Source organism: Harpia harpyja, chromosome 8, assembly GCF_026419915.1.
Source record: "Harpia harpyja isolate bHarHar1 chromosome 8, bHarHar1 primary haplotype, whole genome shotgun sequence".
Lineage (NCBI taxonomy): Eukaryota > Metazoa > Chordata > Aves > Accipitriformes > Accipitridae > Harpia > Harpia harpyja.
In genome coordinates this window covers 11623797-11645491 of record NC_068947.1, presented here as the reverse complement: position 1 = coordinate 11645491, position 21695 = coordinate 11623797, and the positions used below count along the sequence as shown (strand labels likewise).

General features: G+C 41.2%; 1 protein-coding gene across 1 annotated transcript in view; it reads left to right on the top strand.

Annotated features, from left to right (window-relative positions):
• Positions 1–1032: 1032 nt before the first annotated feature.
• PDXK (pyridoxal kinase) overlaps positions 1033–21695 on the top strand; it is a 50343-nt gene continuing 29680 nt past the window's right edge. Inside the window, exon 1 of the mRNA XM_052794048.1 lies at positions 1033–1206. Coding sequence (XP_052650008.1) covers positions 1114–1206 — 93 coding nt within the window. The 5' untranslated portion in view covers positions 1033–1113. The remainder of the gene's footprint in view (positions 1207–21695) is intronic.

Here is a 21695-nt window from a genome sequence, read left to right as displayed (position 1 = left end):
GGCATTGCGTGGGGGCTGCCTGCGGCTCCACAGGCCTTTCTGGACGCTTGAGGAGGGCAAGCTGTAGCACCGTCGGGATGTGTGCGCTGCTCTTGGCTTTCCAGTACAGGGAGGGGCAGGTGCGGCTAGCACGTGGACGGCAAATGGCGGTTAGTGCACAGGATGGGCGACGCGGGAGGGTTGGGTGGCCGAGGCCGTGTGTGCTGGCCAACGTTTGGGCATACTACCTACGGGCACTGGCAGCACCCGTGAGGCGTGAAGCGCCGTCGTGTTGTGCAGGCAAGGGCACGGAGAGAGGTGACCACGGCGGCCGGTGTGAGGTGCAGGACCGGGGGAAGGGAGGGGTCCACGCGCGCAGGCTGCGGGTACCCCATGCGGTGTTTGGGAAGGGACTCGGGGCTCGCCGCCTGGGAGCGACCAGCACGTACAAGGTGGCTGTGGTACCGGCGGTAGCGGCGGCCCTGTGCCGGGCGAGGGGCGAGCGACCCTGGGGCAGCACCTCTGTAGGTGTCAGCGAGCGCCTCAGCGCAGGGCGCGCCAGTACCGGCGTGAGGGGCGCAGCCTTCCCGCTGCGAAGGGTGGGCGAGCGGAGGCGGCACCCTCCCCGCCAGAGGGCTGAGGCGAGCCCGGCGGCAGCAGGGGTTAGCCATGCAGGCGCGGGGCGCCGGGGCCGCTCTCCCTGCGGGATGACGCCCGGTGACAGCAACGGCGCCCGCCGCTGGGCGGCCGTTGAGGCGCGTGACGGAAGCCGCGACGAGACCCGCAGTGAGGGCGCGGAGGGAGGAGGAGGAGGAGGAGGGGGGGGGAGGAGAGGGGGGCGCGGGGGGGACCCTCAGGTGCCGCCGGTGGGGGCCGCGCCCCCCGCCCCGCCGCGGCGGTTGCCCCCCCCCGGGACAGCGAGGGCGGAGGCGGCCATTAGGTGTCCGCGCCGATCGCCTGACGGGCCCGCGCGCTCCCCGCCTCCCGCGCGCTCTGTCTGTCTGTGTGTGCGTGTGTGTGTGTCCGTGTGTGACAGGAGGAGAGGGCGAGCGCGTGACGCCCTCCGCGCTCCGCCCCCCCCGCTCCTGCTGCCGGCGCCGCCAGCTCGGCCCGGCGCGGGCGGGCGGTGCAGCCATGGAGCAGGAGCGCGAGTGCCGGGTGCTCTCCATCCAGAGCCACGTCGTCCGCGGCTACGTGGGCAACAAGGCGGCCACCTTCCCCTTGCAGGTGAGCGGGCGGGGACGGGACCTCCGCCGCCTTCCGCCCCGCCGCTTCCCTTCTGCGGGGCGGCGAGGGGAGCCGGGCAGGTGGTGTGACGGCGGGGCTGCCCGGCGGGCTCCGGCGCCCGGGCGGGGGCCTCCTGCCGAGCCGGGGGTAAGGTCAGGGGACGGCCGGGAGCAGCCCGCCCGGGCGCCCTCTCCGCCCTCTCGAGTGCCAGAGCGCGGGGCTGGGGCGGCGGGGGAGCTCGGCGGCGGCGACCGTCCCGGGTCTCCGCGCACTCCGGCGAGCCGGGGCCGGTGCGGCTGCGCCTTCCGCCGGCTCCGCTCCGCACGGCACGGCACGGCACGGCTGGCGGCTCCCGCTAACGTAATTTCTTCTCCCTGCTGGCTTGGAGCTGTGGAACGGCGAGCGGGCTTAAAAGGGTGGGGGGTGAGGGGAGCGCTTCTGGTGGGTTTGCTCGGCTTCGTACCGCCGGCGGCTGTGCCTGTCGCCGAGGCATGTGGTCCGGCATCGGCAGGGCGCTCCTGCTTGAGGGGAGCGGGTACCGGCGCTGCTGGTAAGAGGGGTAGGTGGATGGGGTTTGGGTGTCCCGCGCTGGGGACGGGGAGCTGGGCTTGGTGGACCGGTGGCCCTGTGCCCGTGCAAAGTGAAGCCTCTCTGGTCCTCGTGGGCGGTGGAGCTGGGTAAACCCGCACCCCTCGGGTGTCTGAGGATCGAGGGAAGCCGTAGTAGAGGATAAGGATCGCTTAATGGGTGTACAAGGCCGGGCCAGAGAAACTAGCTTACATGGCCCGGGGCTTGAGGGTATAATTGGATCTTGCCTTTGTGGCTGTCATGTGCTGACCTCAGAGTTGCTTGCTAAGGTCTAGCTGACGGTGGGAAAACATCGGTGTGCTTTGGGGCGAGCCTTTGTGTGTCTCGCTGTTTCTCTTGTGAAGTGTCTGTACCATAAGGGGCTAATTTGGGGCCTTACCATCAAGAAGTCTTTGTTCCTCGACGCACGTGTGGCTGTACGAAGCTTGCTGTCTAAGAATCTCATTGCCAGAACACAGTGTGTTGTGACATTGGTTATCTTGGTACATGCTTAACAAACGATGGTGTAATCTCACTTGACTAGACGCGAGAGATGGTGTACTCTGATAAATCACACACTTGAGACCAGGCCTGCAATAGGCCAACATCACACACCCTTATCACCATCCAATTATGTAACCAGGTCTCTTGAAAATTAGTATATGGTGAAGGGCTACGTACTTATGATATCCATGTATTGTGGAAAAATCTGTGCATGTGGAGACCCATGCCTGAAAGGCTGTCATGATCTGTAGGCTGACTGTCCCTCCTTTCCTAATGGAATGATTTCTAAATTGTGCCCCCCCCGCCTCACCTTCCCCAGCTATTTGTGTGCCCCCTTCTGCTACCACAAAGTACTACTTACTCCAGAAATCTCCAGTCTCTTAAACTGTTTTCTTTGTTTTAATTCTGTGCCAAAGGTTCTCTTTACTCTTCTGTAACTCAACCTTTCTGTGGCATATGAGCCTCTCTATGGGTGTCTCGTATGACTTGGCAAATCGGTTCCTGTAAAGTGTCTTTAGTTCCTTGACTATGACACTATAAAATACTACTGTAGTTAAAAAGTCCTATTGATGTTGTAGCTGGGTTCTGTTTAGGAGGCTATCATGCTCGAACTGTGTAATGTTCCTCAGTGTATAGCGTAACAAGAAGTTGCTGAGGTGGGGGGAAAAAAGATAGTTGGGGAACAACTGAACCCCCATCACTATAGGCTGCACTTGAAAATCCTATGTAGGCAACCCTTAATGAAGCTGGGCTTGCTAGAAAGTTATTTAAACCCTGGTTTTGCTAGAACATCAGATGTAGCAAATTGCCACCAAGTGAAACTTTGCTTTTTTATGTTTTCTTGAAACAAGGAAAGGAATTACAAACCCAAGTATTTATCTTTTTACATATATATGTAAAAAAAAGAAACCTGATGCTAGTCTTGAGGATGGGTGCAACTCTGGCATGCTTACGTTATTTCCCATTCTCTTTTTTTACTTTGGTCTTCTGAACCAATAATGGTGAAATGAGGCTTCTTTCTGAGCACATCAGTATTGAGTTTGCAAAGCAAGATGTATATAGATATGTGTACATGTGTGTGCATGTGAGGTCTGATGGGCTGAAATCCTGATAGAACAGTTCAGGAATCTGCATTTGGACAGCAGCATCCAAATGGAAAACCACACTTGGTTTCACCTACTGTTTGCAGACTCCTGCAAAAACATCAGTCATGTTTGAATGACTTGATCTTTGGTGGAAGTCTATGACATTATTATGTATTAGAAATAGCCAGTGTAGCAATGTGCACAGCAAAGAACTCTTTAATGTCTTTTTTTAAACAGTTGGTTTTGCTTTGTCAGGCTTCCATTACACTAAAAGCTAAAGTATTTAAAAAGTAGGTGTGTGGAAAGACTGACTCTGTGAAGTATGTGGTAAATGCTTTCTGTATAGCAAATACAGCAAAAGAGAGTTAGACCATATATTAGAGCAGTTATCGTAATGGAAGTAATATAGCTGAGTGAGAAATGTTAGAACCCTTTACACCATTTCAGGTTAAAATACATTTGTTTAATTAGTTTGAGAGTCTAGTTTAACTAATAGGTCTTAGTGGAAATGTGCACTTGGATTTTCCAGGTGGTAAAATGCCAGGAAGTGAACTGTCCTCAGCTGTGCTTTGAATTCTGCCTTGTCAAGAGTTTAAATAGTTTTTACTTGCATGGTTTTACTATCTCTTTAAAAGTTCTGAAGGTTGTTCTGAATTATTTTTGAAGTAGTCGTAAGTTATTGCACAATCATGTAACCTGAGCAGCTTTTGGTATCAGGAAATGGTTTAGGATTGCCCAGCGTTTAAGAGAGGAAGGGTGATAGGGTTTATATTAATTTAGGGAGTTGCTGCTGGCAGCCAGATAAATTATTTTAAAATGCCAAAGAATGCTTCTCCTACTTGCGTAAGAGTTGTCATAGTTTTTATGATACAAAATAAAAATGTATGTTTTCAACATGCCATTCAACATTACTTTTATCATATGTGTTTTCTTCCTTAGAGGGATCTCTTATTTGTTAATTTTAAATATCATTTTAACTTACCTTTCCTACCTGACCTTGTAGGTAGGTAGGAATGTGGGTAGAATGTGGCAATAAGTGAAGGGTGCAGTACTGGCAAGCAGAGAGCTGCAGTCCTCCTCAAACCACAGAGTGCATACACAAGGGCAAGCTCATTTCTGTTCTGTAGAAGTACTTAATTCTGACCATCAGGAAAATTTTGGTAGGCAGATTAATTTAAGATTCATATACTACACCCATCGTAACATCAGCTCTTGTGAATGAGTATTTCAGTCTGTATGTTCAGTCCTTTGGGCCTCTGAGTTTCCAGGAAAGAGGTTTGAAAGTGCAAGAAGGGGCAGGAGAAGGTCCCAGCCTATTTCACCTGGGCACCGGACATTAGCATTGGTTGCCATTGGACTAGGTTCTACTCCTGTCTGCAAGCCAGAGACTGTTGATCTTTGCTTGTGTATAGGTAAGAATGAGATCCAGAGAGTTTTGTACTTTCTATTCTTACCTTGTGTTTGATAATGCTAATGGAACATGGTTATTGGTTTTTTTGTCTGCCTTTAACACAGAATTGGAGAAAATCTTGTCTCTGTTTTGAGTATTTAATTCTTGATTTCCTTTTATATCTGCTTACCTTGAAGATGGACCTAAAAGCATGAACAAATACCATTAATTATTTGGGTCTGGAGAATGAAATTATCCGCTCTGAATCGTAGGACACCACCATAACAGCTTCTACAATGCTGGCTAAGATGGTGTTTTGAAATTGGTTCAATGATTTCCTTTTTTTTTTTTTTTTTTTTCCCCCTTGATGAATGGAAATAGTTGTCTATTCAGGTATTAATAAGGGTAGGTGAGTCTCATTCTTAGACTAGTCCTCAGTGATTCTCTTCTGCAAAAGAAACAGTAAGGCTACATTTTTAACTTCTTTTTAATTGTATAAAAGATGGGAAAACAACTTTGGCCAGCACAGATGGTAATTTCTGTGATATTTAAGGATAGTCTTGAACTGCATTGTTTGGCCAAGGGTGTAATTTGCTTTCATATGCTGAGATCAAAACCATTATCAACCTATCTTTAATGATTATCTGCTGCCCTAACAAAAAAATTTAAGGCTGTTTTTCTTTCTTTTGTTGAACAATGTAGTCAAACGGAGTAAGTGTACAGTAAGAGGTAGATAAAGAGCATCTCTTTTTTAAGGTGATTGACTGTTCTGTTTTTCAAAAACTACTTCTTTTGTGTTAATTATGAGTCAGAAGAAGGATGAATCAATCAAAAGTCTTTATAGAATAACAGTAAGAGATGTTGCTGCTGGCTAGCTTTTATTTTTGTTACAGATCAAAGGCTGAAAAAAGCCTAACCCTTAAAAAAAAAAAGAAAATAAAAGACTGTATTTTCTCTTTGTAATATTCAAAGATTGTCCTAAATTATATATCTGAAACAAGAATTGTGGCTCTAGATTCATACTTAAAATGAAGCTTGCGGAAGTGTGGTTTTCTTCCCTGCCTCTGTTTTTGTTCTTTTAAGCAAGGTAAACAAGGGACACATGAGTTAAAAAAAAACCAAACAAAAACCAAAAAAAATCCCCAACCCCAAACCAAACAAAAAACCTGCAACCCCTCTGGGAAGGCTTATTCATAGCTATGTAAACAGCATTTTCTGGTTATGAGGATGCCAGTATATGTAGTTGCAGAAGTCTGGTGAATACCATGTGCAAGGTGGGGCCCTGAAAACGACTTGTAATCCAAAAGGTCCTAACAGGGTGGTTCTTAGCAGTCTGAATGTCTAGGAAAAGGCTTTACCAGAACTTTCTAGAAGTGCTTGTCTAGATTAACCCACTTGTGAAGAAAGGATGGCTCTGACCCTCTAGGAGCTCTGATGTACTGTGAGAACTTTAAACTTCTGAGGAGATTGTAAGAGATGGACTTTTGACCTGTATGGTAAGCTGGAAGGGGAGTGGGTAGGACAGATCTGAGAGAGGACAAGAAAGTGGAAAACTCCTTGAAACTAAAAAAAAAAGAAAATAAAATAGGGGTGGTGGTGATCACTCTTTCAGCTCTTAACATTGCTTGAAGACAGACTAAACTAAGGCAAAGAACTGGGAAAAATAGTGGGATCTCACTTAACAGTAGTAGTTTATGTTTGTGTAACACTGTTAACTAAGAGATCCCAAATTTCTTTACAAACTTTTTACAGAAACCTTTTTAACTACTAATGCAAAATAATAAATTTGAAAAGTTAGAGTAATTTCAGCCTGCCTAAAAGAAGTGCAGCTGGGACTGCTGATGTGCTATGGACTCTAAATGACAGGATTGAATAGAGTCTCTAATAAACAGAGAGCGAGGCTGACTGAATGGTCATTATCTGAGGTCGAGTCTAAGTGTGTGACAGTAGTATCCATAACTGTTCCTACCAATCACTTAATTCTGGCAACTTGTTAAATAAGCTTTTGTCATGAAAATACAGAAGCACTGAGGGATGTTCCCCGAGCTTGGTTGTATATTACAGTTGAAAAGCTGAAAAAAGCATTTTAAGAGGCATTAAAATTTATTTTGCATGGGGGCCAGTTGACCAGTTGCCATTTTAAACTTTTTAAAAAGGACATGATAAATATTTACAGCGATTGATTAGTATTATAATTTGCTAACTTTTTCATGGTACATTGTGAAAATTGGAACTATGCAGATGCATAGGCTGATATTTGACATAATATTTACACTGGAGTGTGTGCTGTAGTGAAGAAATAGTAGCTTTTTTCAGACATAAATGTAGTCTTTTGATCTAACAAAACACAGCAAAGTAGAAAGATTAAGGAGGATCCCATTTGGTGTCTACAAGTACATGCAAATGTGTGACTTCACAGAAAGCAAAACTGCCTTACCCTGATTCACCTGCTTTTTTTGGAAAAAAAAAATCAAGTTGTCAAGAAATTGCAGATCTTATTAGAAGACTGGAAAGCCTTGCCTAAAGGTAGATTTGCACTGTTTGCATGGAGAATATCATGTACTCAAAGACTCAGTAGCAAGTGTTTACTTGCTTAAGGCATTTTTTAAACTAGGAAATGACCTTATGTTCTACCTTTAAGCCTTAGATTTTTTTTGATTGTTTGGATTCTTGTGGTTGTTATGTCTTATTTCTGCTCCAAATGAAACTGTTGAGAGAATATTTTTTCCCTGTATAAACAAAGACAGACAACAGAGTCAATATTGATCAGATTTCTGAAGAAAGTGAGCTTCAAGTTGCAGTTAATTTATATATTAAAATGTACTGAAATAAATTAAAAAATAAAAGTATAATTTGAAATAATAAAATTAGTCTTTTAATTGTATGTATGAGGATAGCACAAAGATACACCTGAGAAAAGTAGGTGTCATACAAAGCTACTGATACTTCTCTAAAATCTCCCTTTTAGTGATGTGTTGTCTCTTACTTTTTATTTTTTCTATTTATATCCACAATGGCAGTCACCTTTCCTTGAAGAACTTATTTGGTCATTTTAGATAAGGGATACAGCATTATCCATGACTGACTGAACATGTACCAGGCAGGTATTTTTAGCCTATTTAGGCTGAAAAGATGCAAGTGGAAGTTCTGCTTCAGTTGCTTGTGTTGTGTGGAAGACAGGCTTGAGTTGGTGAAGCAAGGTTAATGTGAGGAGTCGGACATTATTCCTGGTACAGAAAATGTCCATTCTTTGGAAATTACTATGGGTGGTGGAGTATGCAGCTGTATAGTAATCTACAGAGGAAGAAAAAAATTGGTGAGCATGAAGTTTGAAACATGCCAAGCAGATCCATGTTGATAGATAATACATGCCCAACAGAAGCCAGACTAGTTCATCATCTTGGGGCTTGGCAGCAGTGGGGTAACTTGTCATTGCAAAAAAATATTACTGAACTGAAATTTGGCTATGCTGAACTACCTGAATTTTTTCAAGCCTTTGTTCAGGACTCTTATTTGTTGATGCTCATTCATTTGTGACACCTCTGAGCTCCAGTTCCCTTAACATCTGGAACAATTATCCATAGAGCAGGAGAGAGAACTGTGATACCAAAACCTTTTATGTGGTTCATTAAAAAAAAAACAAAACAAAAACAAAAAAAACAAACCAAAAAACCCAGCTCACTTCACCTTCTGTCATCCTACGTAAATTTTAAGCATATGGACTAGTTTGGGCTGAGTAGAAATCTTTCCATGGTGTTTTAACTTCGCTCTCTTGGGATTGCAAAGCACCTCTTGCCAGAGGGATGTGTGGGATTGAGGAGGTGCTAGAACACATACTGAAAAATGGTAAGAGTCTCCTCTGTGGCAAACCAAAAGCTGGAGAGCCACTTTCTGATCTGTAGATGCAGTTGTTTCCGAAAACAGAGGTAAATGGTTTTCCTGACCAGCAAAACGTGTCCAGTCTGATCACAGCTGTTCCCCTTCTCCTCACTGTGGGGTCCAGTCATGTTTTACCTCTCAGAAGAGGATCTTGTGGAAATCTCAAGCAAGGATGACACAGCTGTCAAGGACATCAATAAGTTGAAGGGAGGAATCCATGGCAATCTTCAATAATAGCATTCGTTAGGTCATCATACCTGAAACTGTCAAAGAAGTGAAGTGCTGGTCTGTCCCACAATATCAGAATAAGGCAACATTTTTTTCTCTTGGTTCACTTGGCAGATTGCTAGCCAATAAAGCGAAGTCTCTTTTCTTTCATATTCCCCTTAATAGTTCTTTTCTTTATTCATTGTTAACACTAAATTACTTGTTTTCTTCCTGAATTTTACTGTGTTTGTGCATCAATTCTGTACACAGTAATTCTGTCCCCATCTTCTGGAAGAGGAAAGAAAAAGAAAATAAGTTATAACAGAAAAAAAATGTTGGCTAAATTCTCAAAATTTGATACTGTTTTTGCAGAATTATATGCTGGAGTTTATGGTGATGTATTTAGTAAAGTTTGGCCTAAATCTAATCAATTAAAGTATATGTGTATTTTTTATAAATCTGTGTATCTTCATGTATTTTACAGCATATGTTTTGGGTGATGAGTACTACTGAACAAGTTTAGTCTGAAGGAAAACTCTTTTTCCATCCATCCAGCTCTTCGCTGTGGTTACTCTTGCTTTTCTGGCAGAATACAGCCCCTGTCTCATAGGGGTGGGCACCATGTTACCTGTGGAAGCCATCAGACACTCTGAGCAGCTAACAGAAATGGAAAAAAATGCTTATAAAATGGTTAAAACTGTGGCCAGCAGGGATAGTATTTCCTGCAGCACATTAATTATTTGTTGTTGCTGGGTTTGGACCAGCACAAGCTACAACCTGTGTCACAGCTCATTTCTTTTGTAGTCCTTTAGTAGTTTTATATTGGTGATGGTTGTTTCTGTTCTCACTGTAGTTAGTGGAAGTAACATTGTGCCTCTGCTCATTCATACAACAACCAAAAAAATATATGGCAAATGAGTGGCAGTAGCAAAGCCAGCTTGAGAAACTCTTGCTCTTTCCTTACCAACACCAGCTGATTCTTCCACCTGCACTATTTTGCTGTCCACTTCAACTCTTCAAGTAAAGTAATTTTGTGAGGCCATGTGGTAAACTGCTCTCAGAAGCCATCCAGGTTATAACTAACTTGACAAAGAGGGCAAAGAAGAAAATGTTTATCTTGTGAGTCAATTTCCTGATCCAGTTCCCTAACGCAGGCCCACAGACAGCTCTTTTGGCATAACTGGGGTGCCAAAGCAGGAGGCAAGCCCGAGGCTCCTGCACCTGGCATCTGCTGAAGGAAGCATTCCTCAAAGTACGTTCTTATCTAAGACATCTGCTTGCTCTTGAAGGAATCAGTGAGACTTTTAGCTGTTCTTGGGAAGCTTCATTCTTTCCCTGTGGTGGCCCTGGTGTGATCTTTACATAATGTGGCACCTCTTTCAGGGAGTTTTTTCCCGTTTGTTTTTACAAGCATCTGTTATCTTGCGGTTTAACATCTAAAGCTTTGGTAGGAGGGTGGGATCCATTCATAGTCTACCTAAGAAGGCCAAATAAAGCATATGTGCTGGATAAAACAAATCTCTTTCTTGTAGGATAACTCCATCTTAGATGTACTTCATGTGCTTGCCATGCCTTGCTAATGGACTGGTGGTTAGAGAGCGAGCTATCCAAAATAGGAACAGCAGGACTAAAAATAAAACCAGAGGAAAAGAATGTGTTGTGGGGTCCCCCCCGTTTCATTCACTAAAATAAAAAAGAGATTAAGTCCATGCCTATTGGATTAGACCTATTGCTGCTGTGTATGTCTGCCTCTCCTAATCAGTGTTTGTAAACTTCCTTGTGTAGCACTGTGCATGATTCCAGTTGGCAGGAGTTTGCAGTGACAAGTATGGTGTTTTTGTCAAATTACATCCAAGTGTAGAGGGGAGCAGCGTGAAGATGATGAATCTGAAATTTGCAGTGAAACTGCAGATTTTATAACTTTTCAAAAGAATATGTGAGCTGCAATCAGTATTTAAAGTCATTGTTACCTAGCAGTAAACAGAATCTCAGGATGGGGAGGAAAATGTATTTCTTGGGTGGAAGGCAGTCAGACACCGACAGCACCACCTCATTCTCCTTTTTTATGTTTGTCCTTCAGTGGAAAGAATGAAGGGTGGAAGCAGAAGCTGTTATTTCCTTGTCTTTCATTACCTTAGCCCTTCTAAATCAGCGTCTTGCAGATCCATCACTTGATCCCAGCCCAGATGGAAGGAATGACATCCTGCCCATGGGAAGGTTAATAGAGCAGTTATACTACAAATCTTTTGACACTGCAGTCGGGCCGATCCTGAACTGAACTGGTGTAACGCATGGAGTAATGGCGATAAGCACGTGCATCTTGCAGGCACAGAGGCTGTTTGTTTGAGTAGCCTATGAAAAAATGCTGCTGATGTAGAACAAGGAATTTCTTAGTGCTGAACAAAAGAGCTTAGAGGGAATTTTGATAAAGGAATGTATTTTATGTCTTAGTATCTTGCATTGAATAGTTGGCAATGCATACCAATCAGTCTGTCAGCGTTGAAAGTAAAACTGCGTGACCTGGTGTTATTAGCTCTGAAGCATTCTTGTGTCTCCAAGGCTTATTTGGAGGAGCATCTTTAAGGCACTATTATCCTTATTTTGAATTTGGCCTGATTATGTTTCAGATATGTACTTATATTGCGAGCCTTTTCAGAAAAATCAAGAAATAAACCATTTGAGAACAAATTCACTGCAGTCTCAGGCTGTTCTAGTCTTTTCTGTTCAGATGGTCATGATGTTACAGCTAGATCAGCCCATCTGCAAATTTTCAGTAAGTACCAATTTTGCCAGAGCACTTTGACAAAAATTGCAGACTGCTCTGGCAGAAGAGAGAGACGTTTGTTTTCTGCTCCAGTCTTCAGTATGTCCTTTGTGGTGTCCATTGCTGAAGTCAGCTTGTAAATCTGAAAATTGGTATGCAGTTGATTGGAGGTGAAAATGGAGTGTCACTCAAGAAACAGGCATTAGGCTACCTGAGGTGATCATTTTGTCTTCTTTTTGCTGATGTGGGGCTAGTTGTTGTTGGGCCTGAGAACTTGTGGCCTTAGAGCAACACTGAAGCATCAAATAAATGTGGCTGCAGTGTATATAAAATATCCCAGACTCCTCCACACCTAGCTTCCTCTCATGTATGTTCTTTGGTAACTGGAAAGCTAATTTGGGAAGGAAGGAAGACAGTTTAAGATATGCGTGGAGTTTGACTTGAGAGTACAAGAAGTTGAGGTGAAAGGTAGGTTGAGGTAAGGAAGGGCATGGTGATTTGTGGTTTTTCAGGGATTTTTTAAAATTTTTTTTTAATGTGAGGGTGAGCAGTTCTAACCAGGAAGTTTGTTTGTATATTCGTGATTTTGTGTGTGTTCACATTGTTTGTATAGTCGTCTTATACTGTATTTTGTAGGTTTTTTAAAGAGTATAAAGTTCTCTTGTTTTTAACAAGTATCAGATACTATCCAAATGCTATTCTTTTATATCTCTTATAGCCTTTTCTATGTTTCCTGTGTCTGCCTTTGTCACTGGTGAAATAACTTTTTTTTTTCCCTCAAGATTATCTGCTGTATTTTTTTAATTGTCTATTTCTAACCCCAGAATTTGAAGTGGCCTATTTGGTACCTGACTCTGGATTAATGAATCACCAACAGTATCTCCAGCATCCCTGTTCTGAAGCTAGTTTAATTGTTCTTGTATTTTTATCCTGGCACAGTATCTCCTATATCTTAATGATTTTTCTTTGCAGTGCTTTGTCAAATGCTGCACTAAAATACAGCTATATTATACATACAGAGTTCTCATTATATGCTTGGTACAGTTTTTTAAAAGCTCAGAAAGCAAAAAAAGAGATTGGGTTAGTCAATAGCAGTTTCAGTTCGATTTATCAACCCACGCCAGCAATTATGCCTGCTTCACTAATTGCCAGGACATGCCTTTTCTTTTTCCCAAGTTCCTTTTCTCAAACTGAATTCGTGTTCTAATTTTCTACACCCAGTACAATGTATGTTTTTTAATTTGGTATCAAATGGAAGGACATGGAATTAAGTGAACGAGCTAGCACACAGTGAGAGGTGCAAGGTGCAGCTGGGAAATCCTTTCTCTTTCTCTCCCTCCAAATTAATTTGATTACAGAAAATCAGCCTTTTAAAATATGTTTCTGTTCCATGTCCAAAGGAAGATAATGGAGCAATGATGTTCACTGGAACTACAGTGGTGGCTGGGTAAGGTAAACTTCCAAACTGTAGTACATAAACATCAGCACATACATGCAAACCACATGTAATACAATGGATACATAGAGTGTTTCATGGCCTGATACACAGACTTTATTACTGGAAAGTATTGCTGCCATCGCTTAGCAAACCCCCCCCCAAAACCCCAATTACCTTGTTTGACAGGGTAATTTTAACTGTGGCATTAATTTAATTCCGTTAATGACTTTCAGTTAAGCTAATTTTTAATATATCTAAAAAAACTGGAAGGGATAGAATGGTTTTGGTTTATGTGATGTGGTGATTTTGGAGACAAATACAGGTATTGCTGGCTAATTCAGCTTGTGGATTATATACATGCTCTGCTAAAAGTCTGCAGTTTGGGGACTTACCACAAGATTTCTTGAAAATTCTTTATAAGTAGTGTGTGTTTAAGTCTCTGTAGCCCTCTTTGTTTACGTATGTCTTTATGCTATAAAACTTGTCCTGTGACTGATGCATCCGTCAGTGTTACATTGCTACAAGAGTAATTTTCCTGTTGATGTAGGGTCTACCATATGTGTGTCCTGCTAACAGCAATACAGCCAACTGTGATTGCAATGTGGATGAGGAGGGTGGTCCTCTGGAACAAAATACAATCATGTAGTGGGGCCCTTCAAGCCTTTGATTGGTTTTGTGTTGCTGTGACATACTCTCAGATAAAGGTCCTCTGAAGTTAATCACTGTGCCTTGTGCAGTCCTGATGAGGGCAACTGTTTTGCTTTTAGTACAAACATCTTGGTTCTGGCAGGCTACTGGTTAATACTTTTAAGGTGGTTTCCCCTTGCATGGGGCACCAGATACACTCTGTTAGTATACCTGTCTCCTTTTATCTTCTTTTTTTGGCCCAGATCTATTTATTCCAAGTGTCTTATGCCAACTCACCTTGTTGTTGAATTTCCTTATGTTAACAGTGTTTGTGGAGGCAGAGGTAGAGACTGTAATTAGGCAATTGTTAAGTATGTTAATTAAAATTCATAGTCACAGTTAAGATGTTTGTGTTGTGATAAACTTCACGTGTTCTTAAGCTTAATAAAAAATTGTGTGTTTATTTGTATTTTGTGTGTATATATTAGAGATGTAGAATTTGCTCTTAAATATACATTTCTGTTTTTTAAAATGCTACTGTGTGCTTTAAATGATACAAATCAAAGCACTTTCCCATTACTTGGAAATCTTGGCTGGCTCTTGAAACTGAGGACTTTTTTTTCCTTTCTGTAGAGCCCCTAGGCTTGGTATGTGCTTCCATTAACTTTTGAAAATGTAACACTACATTTTGTTTTGAGTATATTGGAAGGCTTCCATAAAAAGCCATTAATTTGTGGAGAAAAAGAGTTTTTTGAGTCTGTTGTAGTTGTTGCAGTGGCACAGTCCGTGTTCTGAAAAACAAAGTACAAGACCACACGTATTACACAGTACTGTACAGATCATGGCAGCACACAGATAGAGCACATATAATGCAGTATAATTGATTCTGCACAGCATAAATTCCCCAAGCTGTTCTTTGGCAGCTGGGGAAGGACCAGCGTCTTGTTCCTAGCTGTATTCTTACTGTGTGTGTGAGGAACAGGACATTGGCTTTTACATCTGAGTTCAAGTGATACTACTTTAGGCACAATGCTTTGCAGAGTTATGGTGTCCTTTCTTTGTCACCGTTTACTGATAATATGGTTTCACATGAGCATAACACTTACCTACTTCACAGGGCTTTATGAAGACTTACATTTTTAATGCTTTAAGGAGGCAAATGTGCAGTGTTTGAAACAGCATTTTTTTTTTTTTTACAACTTCTGTCACTGAAATCTGTAGTAGTGCTCTGTTTAAGATAGCAGGATGATAGATCATGTTCTCCAGATGCCTGCCTTGTACCTTTAAGTACAACAGCACAATGTTTAGAAAGGGTTTGGAAATACAAAATGATTTGGAGGTCAAAGTGTGATGATCTGCTTGTGCCTTACAACTTATGTATCTTGATCAAGAGTCCAGCTAGCTGAGAAATCCTTCAGTAGCAGTAACTGCTTGTTTTGACCAGGAGGATGAATGCATGCACTAAGAGGGTAATACACTCTTTTAGAACTGGTTTAAAACAACATCCTAACATCTGTCATAGTTCCTTTCTTCTCAGGCTCTCTGCAAGGACATTTTCTCTGCAGAGACAATCACTCCAAACTCAGGCAAGAGATTTTAGTGGACTGTAGGTCAGAGTCCGAGCCAGCTTGCAATAAAGACAAGCCTGACCATCACTTCTAAGTGAAAACAGTAAGATCTGCCTGGGTTTCGTGACTTTGTGAATCATTCCTAGGCATTGTAATTTAGTCATAAAGTAGGAAAGTAGCTGAAATTAGTGGTTGGTTCTGAAAACCTACCTGTGTGTTGATCTTGCCCAATAAAGGAAAACGAATTAGTAGCACGGTTGAGTTACATATCTGAATCCTTGATTTGGAATTCTGCACATTATTCGCTGTGCTGCTTTTTCAGGCTCTATCTGGATGGTTTTGATTCACTTGTCTAGTCTGTGTTAACCTTCTTATCGGTATTCTTATTAATTAGTGCTACTGTGCTCTAACTCATCAGTCTGTTACCATCCGTTGGCACAAAGGACAGGACACATCTAGCTTGGATGGTTCATCATTTGAATATTAATTGAAACAGAGTCATCCTTTTTTCATAGACTTTACTTATAATGCAAGTATCTTGCTACAAAGCAGAAGAGTTGAAGTGCAAGGAAGTTACGCGTTGTAATACAGTGCTGCGTTTATTTTGGGGAGAACTAGCTGCATGAAAGTCAAATCCTCCTTTCAAAAGTGGAGTTTGAAAGGTTCTCTTCTGGTTAGCAGAATCTTGTTCCTTCTTTCTTCTTAGCCAGTGCCCTTTTCTTGTCAAACTGCATTTCCCTTGGAGATAAAATCACCTTTTAGAGATGTGAACAAATGATAGAGTGAGATTTTCATGTGTGGCACATTTGTAGCTCAGATCTGGTGGGCTGAGCTTGATTTGCAACCTCAACCTCCGATATTTTCCTTGGATTTGCGGTTTACAAACTGTTTGGTTTGTGGGCTCACTTGAGGAAATTGATTTTGGTGTGTTCTGGTATGGTAAAGCTAGCATTTTCCAAAATTAAGAACTTTGAAGGAACTGGAGAGTTTGGATGGAGGTGTCGGCTCTGTTTCATGAAATTTAGATAGCAACCTGTGGACATGTATCAGGGTACATAAATACTATCGAAGAAACATGTATGCAGTTTACAAAGTCTGTTTTTATACAATCTTTTTTTTTTTTATTTCCTCACACTGCTTTTTTTTTTTCCTTACTCTGCCTTTCACTCATTGTTCCAGATTTTTCCTCTTAACTTGAGCTGCAGTACTGCTTTGTGGTTTTAGTTTCAAACCTTAAAATGAAATGCCACTGGAGGCATAAACCCAGTACCCAAAGAGGGAAATATGTACCGACCATGTTGCAGAATAGAGAGGTAATTTTAATTGAATTTCATTCTTGCAGAACTAGGTCATTGTTCTCTAAGGTTGTCTAAATTAAGTACAAACTCAAACATTCTAGTTAAATGGTCCACTGATCGTTTTACAGCAAAGGACATATTATCTTTACTGACAAAGCTGGCATAGTTAATAGTGTAAACATACCATACCACAGGTTTCTATCCTTATAACCAGAACTTTAGGATGGGTAGCAGGTGATGATATTTTGTGTATTTTTACACATGGAGTTCTACAACGAATAAAGCTGAGCTTTTTGTATGTAGCGGTGTCATTGAATGATGGAGTGACCCAGGCTGGAAGGGACCTTGGGGGGTCCCCAGTCCAGCCTCCTGCTCAAAGCTGGGTCAGCACTAAGTTCAGACCAGGTTGCTCAGGGCTTTGTCCTCTTGGGTCTTGAAAACCTCCAAGGACAGTGATTCCACAGCATCTCTCTCAGCCCCCTCTAAACCTCTTTTTCTCTGAATATGTACATATAATGCAACGCATTGGAAATTGTTTTTTTTTGTTTGTCTCTAATGTTTAGTACCTAGGAAAGCAATAAAATGTAGTTCAGTTCAGAAGTTCAAGTAATTCAAGTGACAGTTTTTCTTGCACACTTAGGCAATTTAAGATATTTATCCCCCCCCCTTTTTAAAAAAACAAACAAACAAAAAAACACAACTTCCCGCCCGCCCCCAACTGAATACAAGCAAGGAAAAAGGAGAACTTCTTGAGTACTGTAAAGTGTGTGATACTTTTGAAAATTTACTTTTTTCCCTGCAGAAGCATAGTAAAGCTGCAATACAAATTTTAAACAGAAACAGTTCAGCAACAGCTTTTCACATGGCTCTAAGCATTTCTCAGAGTAAATAAAATTATTAAATGAGAATTTATATTAATATTTACTCTGAGGCAGAGCTAATCTTTGAAGTTAAGAGTTTTCCATTTCAAGTGGTGTTAACAATGAATTACCAAATAGGATTAGGAGGTAAAAATGTGTACTTTTATTTGTCTCCAGACCATTGGTACATACTGTAGATTACACAAATATAAACATAAAGCTTAGCAATCATTAAAACTGCATTTGAGATGTTGCATTTGCTTCAGAATCTTCCTGTTAATTTCTCTGTTGCTACACTCACAATTTTCCATAATGTGGAATAGTTTTTCTCTTGTTGTTTTACAGTCCCCTCCCCCCCTTTACATAACAGGCACAACTTAGGCTGTCCTCTTGAAGGAAATGTATGTTTGTAATCTTTCATTTCTAACAATCTTAGGTACTAGTTCTTTGTGGTGAAGAAATAGCATGTTTCAGTGTATGTATAATTGAAATGTTTTCTGGAAGGGAGGGGAAGAGAGACTGTAAATTTTAAACAAAGCTCTAATTCATGTGTTAACACAGTGGCAAGGTCCAAAAGGTTGCATTTTCAGAGGTGAACCAGAACCGAGATCTAGCTATATATATAACCTATGTAACTCAGGACATTTTCTGTCTGTTTAGGTCTTTAGGTTGTTATACTAGTAAAACAATTTGTATCACTTCTAAAATTTGAATCCTGAAGGACATCCATTTTTTGGCTTTTTATTTGTGGCTTGGTGGCTGGATATAAGTTTAAATTACTTCTGTGCTTTTAGGAGAACTAGACTGTTGGTCCAGTGTCCCCAAAAAAGCCAACACCTTTAGAGGTTGTCCATATATTTTGAAGTCTCTTCCTTTCTTGTGTGTCGATTTTTCCCTTGAGCACTTGCTAGTTTGAAGATGTGCATTCTGATAGTTCTGTAAACTAGGTGCCTGCATGGGTGATGCACCTTCTCTTTGCAAGGCTGGGATAGTGCTTTCTGTGCTGTGAGAACTGGATGATGGTTGTCCCTTCAGGTATTTGTGAGGGAGAACTAAGCCCAATTTGATCTCACACACAATGTTGAAGTATGTGTTTCTTCAAATGTGTTCTGCTTCATTGTGTGTATTTTGATTTAATCTTCCAAATATTTTTCTGAAGTGTGTCATTCAGATCTGCCAGCCGTGCCTTTCAAATACAAAACTCCTCCAGTTTTGATGTTTTGTGATTTATTTTTAGAAATGTAACAGTTCTGCCTCCTTTTCCTGAAGATACTTAAAAAATATGTTGGAATCGCCCGTTTTTCCTCTGAGACTTCAATCGCAGTAAATGTCACTATATGATGTGATATAGGCAACCTTAGTTTGGGTCTTAAGAAGAACATTGACATGTGCTTAGACTGGAGGCTGAGAGATTTAGGGTGAACTCAGTTATCTCTCCTTTGAAGAGTGCTTATCAACCTTACCCGAAGTGGCTATGGGTTTAGATTTGCCTGGGATTTGCAGTTCTGTAGGCAAATGATACTTACACAGAATGACAGCAGAGGGACAGCGTGGAAACCAGGAATTGTTCTCTGCTGGAGAGCCTGTAAGAGACCAGATCGTCCAAAACAGGGGATAATGGTAACATGGATGATGTGTGTCCCTGGCAGCTGGAGCCCTGGACACTTACAGAGTATCTGCTGTAACCTACATTTCCAAAACCAGAGGGAGGAGTATCACCACAGGACTCTTTCTATAGGGAGCAAGGGAAGTAACGCAGGTATAGACTGTTTACAAGCTGGTATAAAGAAGCAATAAATTAAGCACTATTGTGCATTTTAGTCAGCTCGGTCCTCATGCTAATCAGATACGATCTGAAGGCGTTAGTTCTGGCATAGGCAAAATCCCAGTGGAGTGAGTTCCTTCAGTTTATTTACACAGGTGCAAGGAACATGTTCGTGCATACATGCACAGAAAAATGACAGTTTTAACACCCAAAGTTGGGTCATTTTGCAAATGTAGCAGACTGATATGCAGAGAAATTCAGGAAGCAAAGGGAAAGTGGTACATCAGGGAGTATAAAGTGAAACTGTCAGTATCTCAGTAAAAGCATTTGTCACATAGGTGGACCTGGCAAAGTGCTACTTGTGGCTTCTGCTGTATGCTTTGAGCAAAGCATAGAGACAACTGCGTACTTCAGTGAACTATGATAAACCATTACCAGCCTGAATTTGTTCTCTGTTGACTGAATGCCATAAAACCACTGTATAGATCTCACTTTATATTTATATACCATTTCACATGCAGTCTTTGCTGAATTACAGCATTTTGATTGCTCATGAAATAAGGAAAGGTGTTGAGGTGACAACTGAACTGGCGTGCATATATATATATATATATATATACACACACACACTTCAGAAACATGAAGAGGTTTGTTTCTGTATGTAGAAAAAAATCAGTAACTGGAGTGGATTTTAAATCCATGAATTAAAATAAGTAATTTAAGTGTGTTTCATATTAACAAGCAAGAAACTTGATATAAATAATTGAGTTTAGTCCTGTGTTGAATTTGTACTTTCTAGTCATTTTCCAAAGGAAAGGTTGATTCTTACTGCTTTATAACATTGAAAAAATGGTTGATGCTCAGCTAAATGCATAATTTTGGGTGATACTTGGTACTTTTTTGTACAAATATGAGAGACAGAATTTATTTATTTTGTATGATTTGCCTGATTCAATAAATTTTGCTCTGATCTCAGTTTTCTAGATCTGTACACACAAAAATCATGTATTTCTAATTAGGTAGTTAACTTTCACTTAAGATATATTTAACCTCTGGTTTGGATAGAACTTAATTAAATTAAAAAAAAATCCTCATAATCAGTGCTTTTAGTTAGCTCTGCGCAAGAAATTAAAAATATGGGTATATATTAAAAAGATTTAACAAGACATCTTTTGAATACAGCTCCCTTTGTAAGCAGGGAAAGTATTAATCATTCAGTGAACCAGAAACTGTTTCTGATATGTATGGTCCTTTAGATATGCAGGGATGATAGTTACTGGTACTGTTCTTTAATTATTGGCTGAAGGAAGAAGATAACATTTCCTTATCCACTTTAATTGATCAAGTTGTTAATTTTGGTTTGTGTAGTTCATTTTAAGACACAGTTTTCTCTGTAGCGCTAGAAGAGATGATTGCTGTCAAAAGCTGCTTTTAGCACTTCAATATACACTGTTTTCAGGTCATCTTCTGATGACTAAATTCCATGAGACTTTTCAATTCAGTTTGCCTTGGTAGCAAACACATACTGCTGAACTTGACTTCATAATTCTTTTTATTTTAATACTTTATACTAAGCCTAGACCTCAACATCTGTAGCTCTCATTTCAAAGGTAGTACTAATTATGTTTTCTAATTATACTTTGTTTTTTAAATGACATTTTATGTCCTTTAATTACTCTCTTTTTGATAAGAATCTTTATAGAAGGAAATTCCTTGAAGTAGAGTAACCGGGGCTTATTTTGAGGGTTGAGTCTGAACTAGAGAATGGCATAATTAGGTGTGTTAGATTACAGTCATGTACATTTATTCAAAACAACACTTTAGGGCAAATTAGTAACTGTGATAAAGTAGACTAACACCAGTAAGTGATTGTTATGGAGACTTTTAAAGGCTTTTTAGCCTGTTTTGCACCGATGAAAAAAGTGAGAATATCAAGGTCCCTTGCTGAATTTGAGCTGTCTGTGACTTTTCCTCAACTATTCAAAAGCACTTTAAACTCTCTTTTACCAAGTGCCCAGCCAAGCTAACCTGACACGTAGCTGTCTCCAAGAGATGTGCCCTCCCTTGTATTTTCCCTTCTGTTGGTTGAAGCAGATTAACTGGCCAAACCAAACCAAAAATCCCTAATCCTACAGAAAAGCTTGTTGAGAAATCAAATGATAGCTAGTACTGGTGGAGACAGTAAAGAAGGATTGCTCTTTCTGGTGACCATCAGCTGGTACAGTGCTTATCCATGTTGTAGAACTGCCCTCCCTACAAGCAGTTGTGCGTGCTCTTCTTCGCTAAAGCACTAAGTGTAAACCTGATTAGCTAGTAAATCATAGAAAGTGTGTTCTGTAATGTCAGGTGTTAAATAGTTGGAGAGATGTGATGTAAATATTGCACAGAAATGGATTAATTCACAATTGTTCCCAAGATGTTTGAAGGAAATAAGAAATTCTTAGGTTTGTTTATTGCAGGGAGGGGAATTGAACATGGGATGACAGTCTGGTTAGAGGCAGTATTCTCATTTATTTCTTGGAAGAGCATGTGCAAAC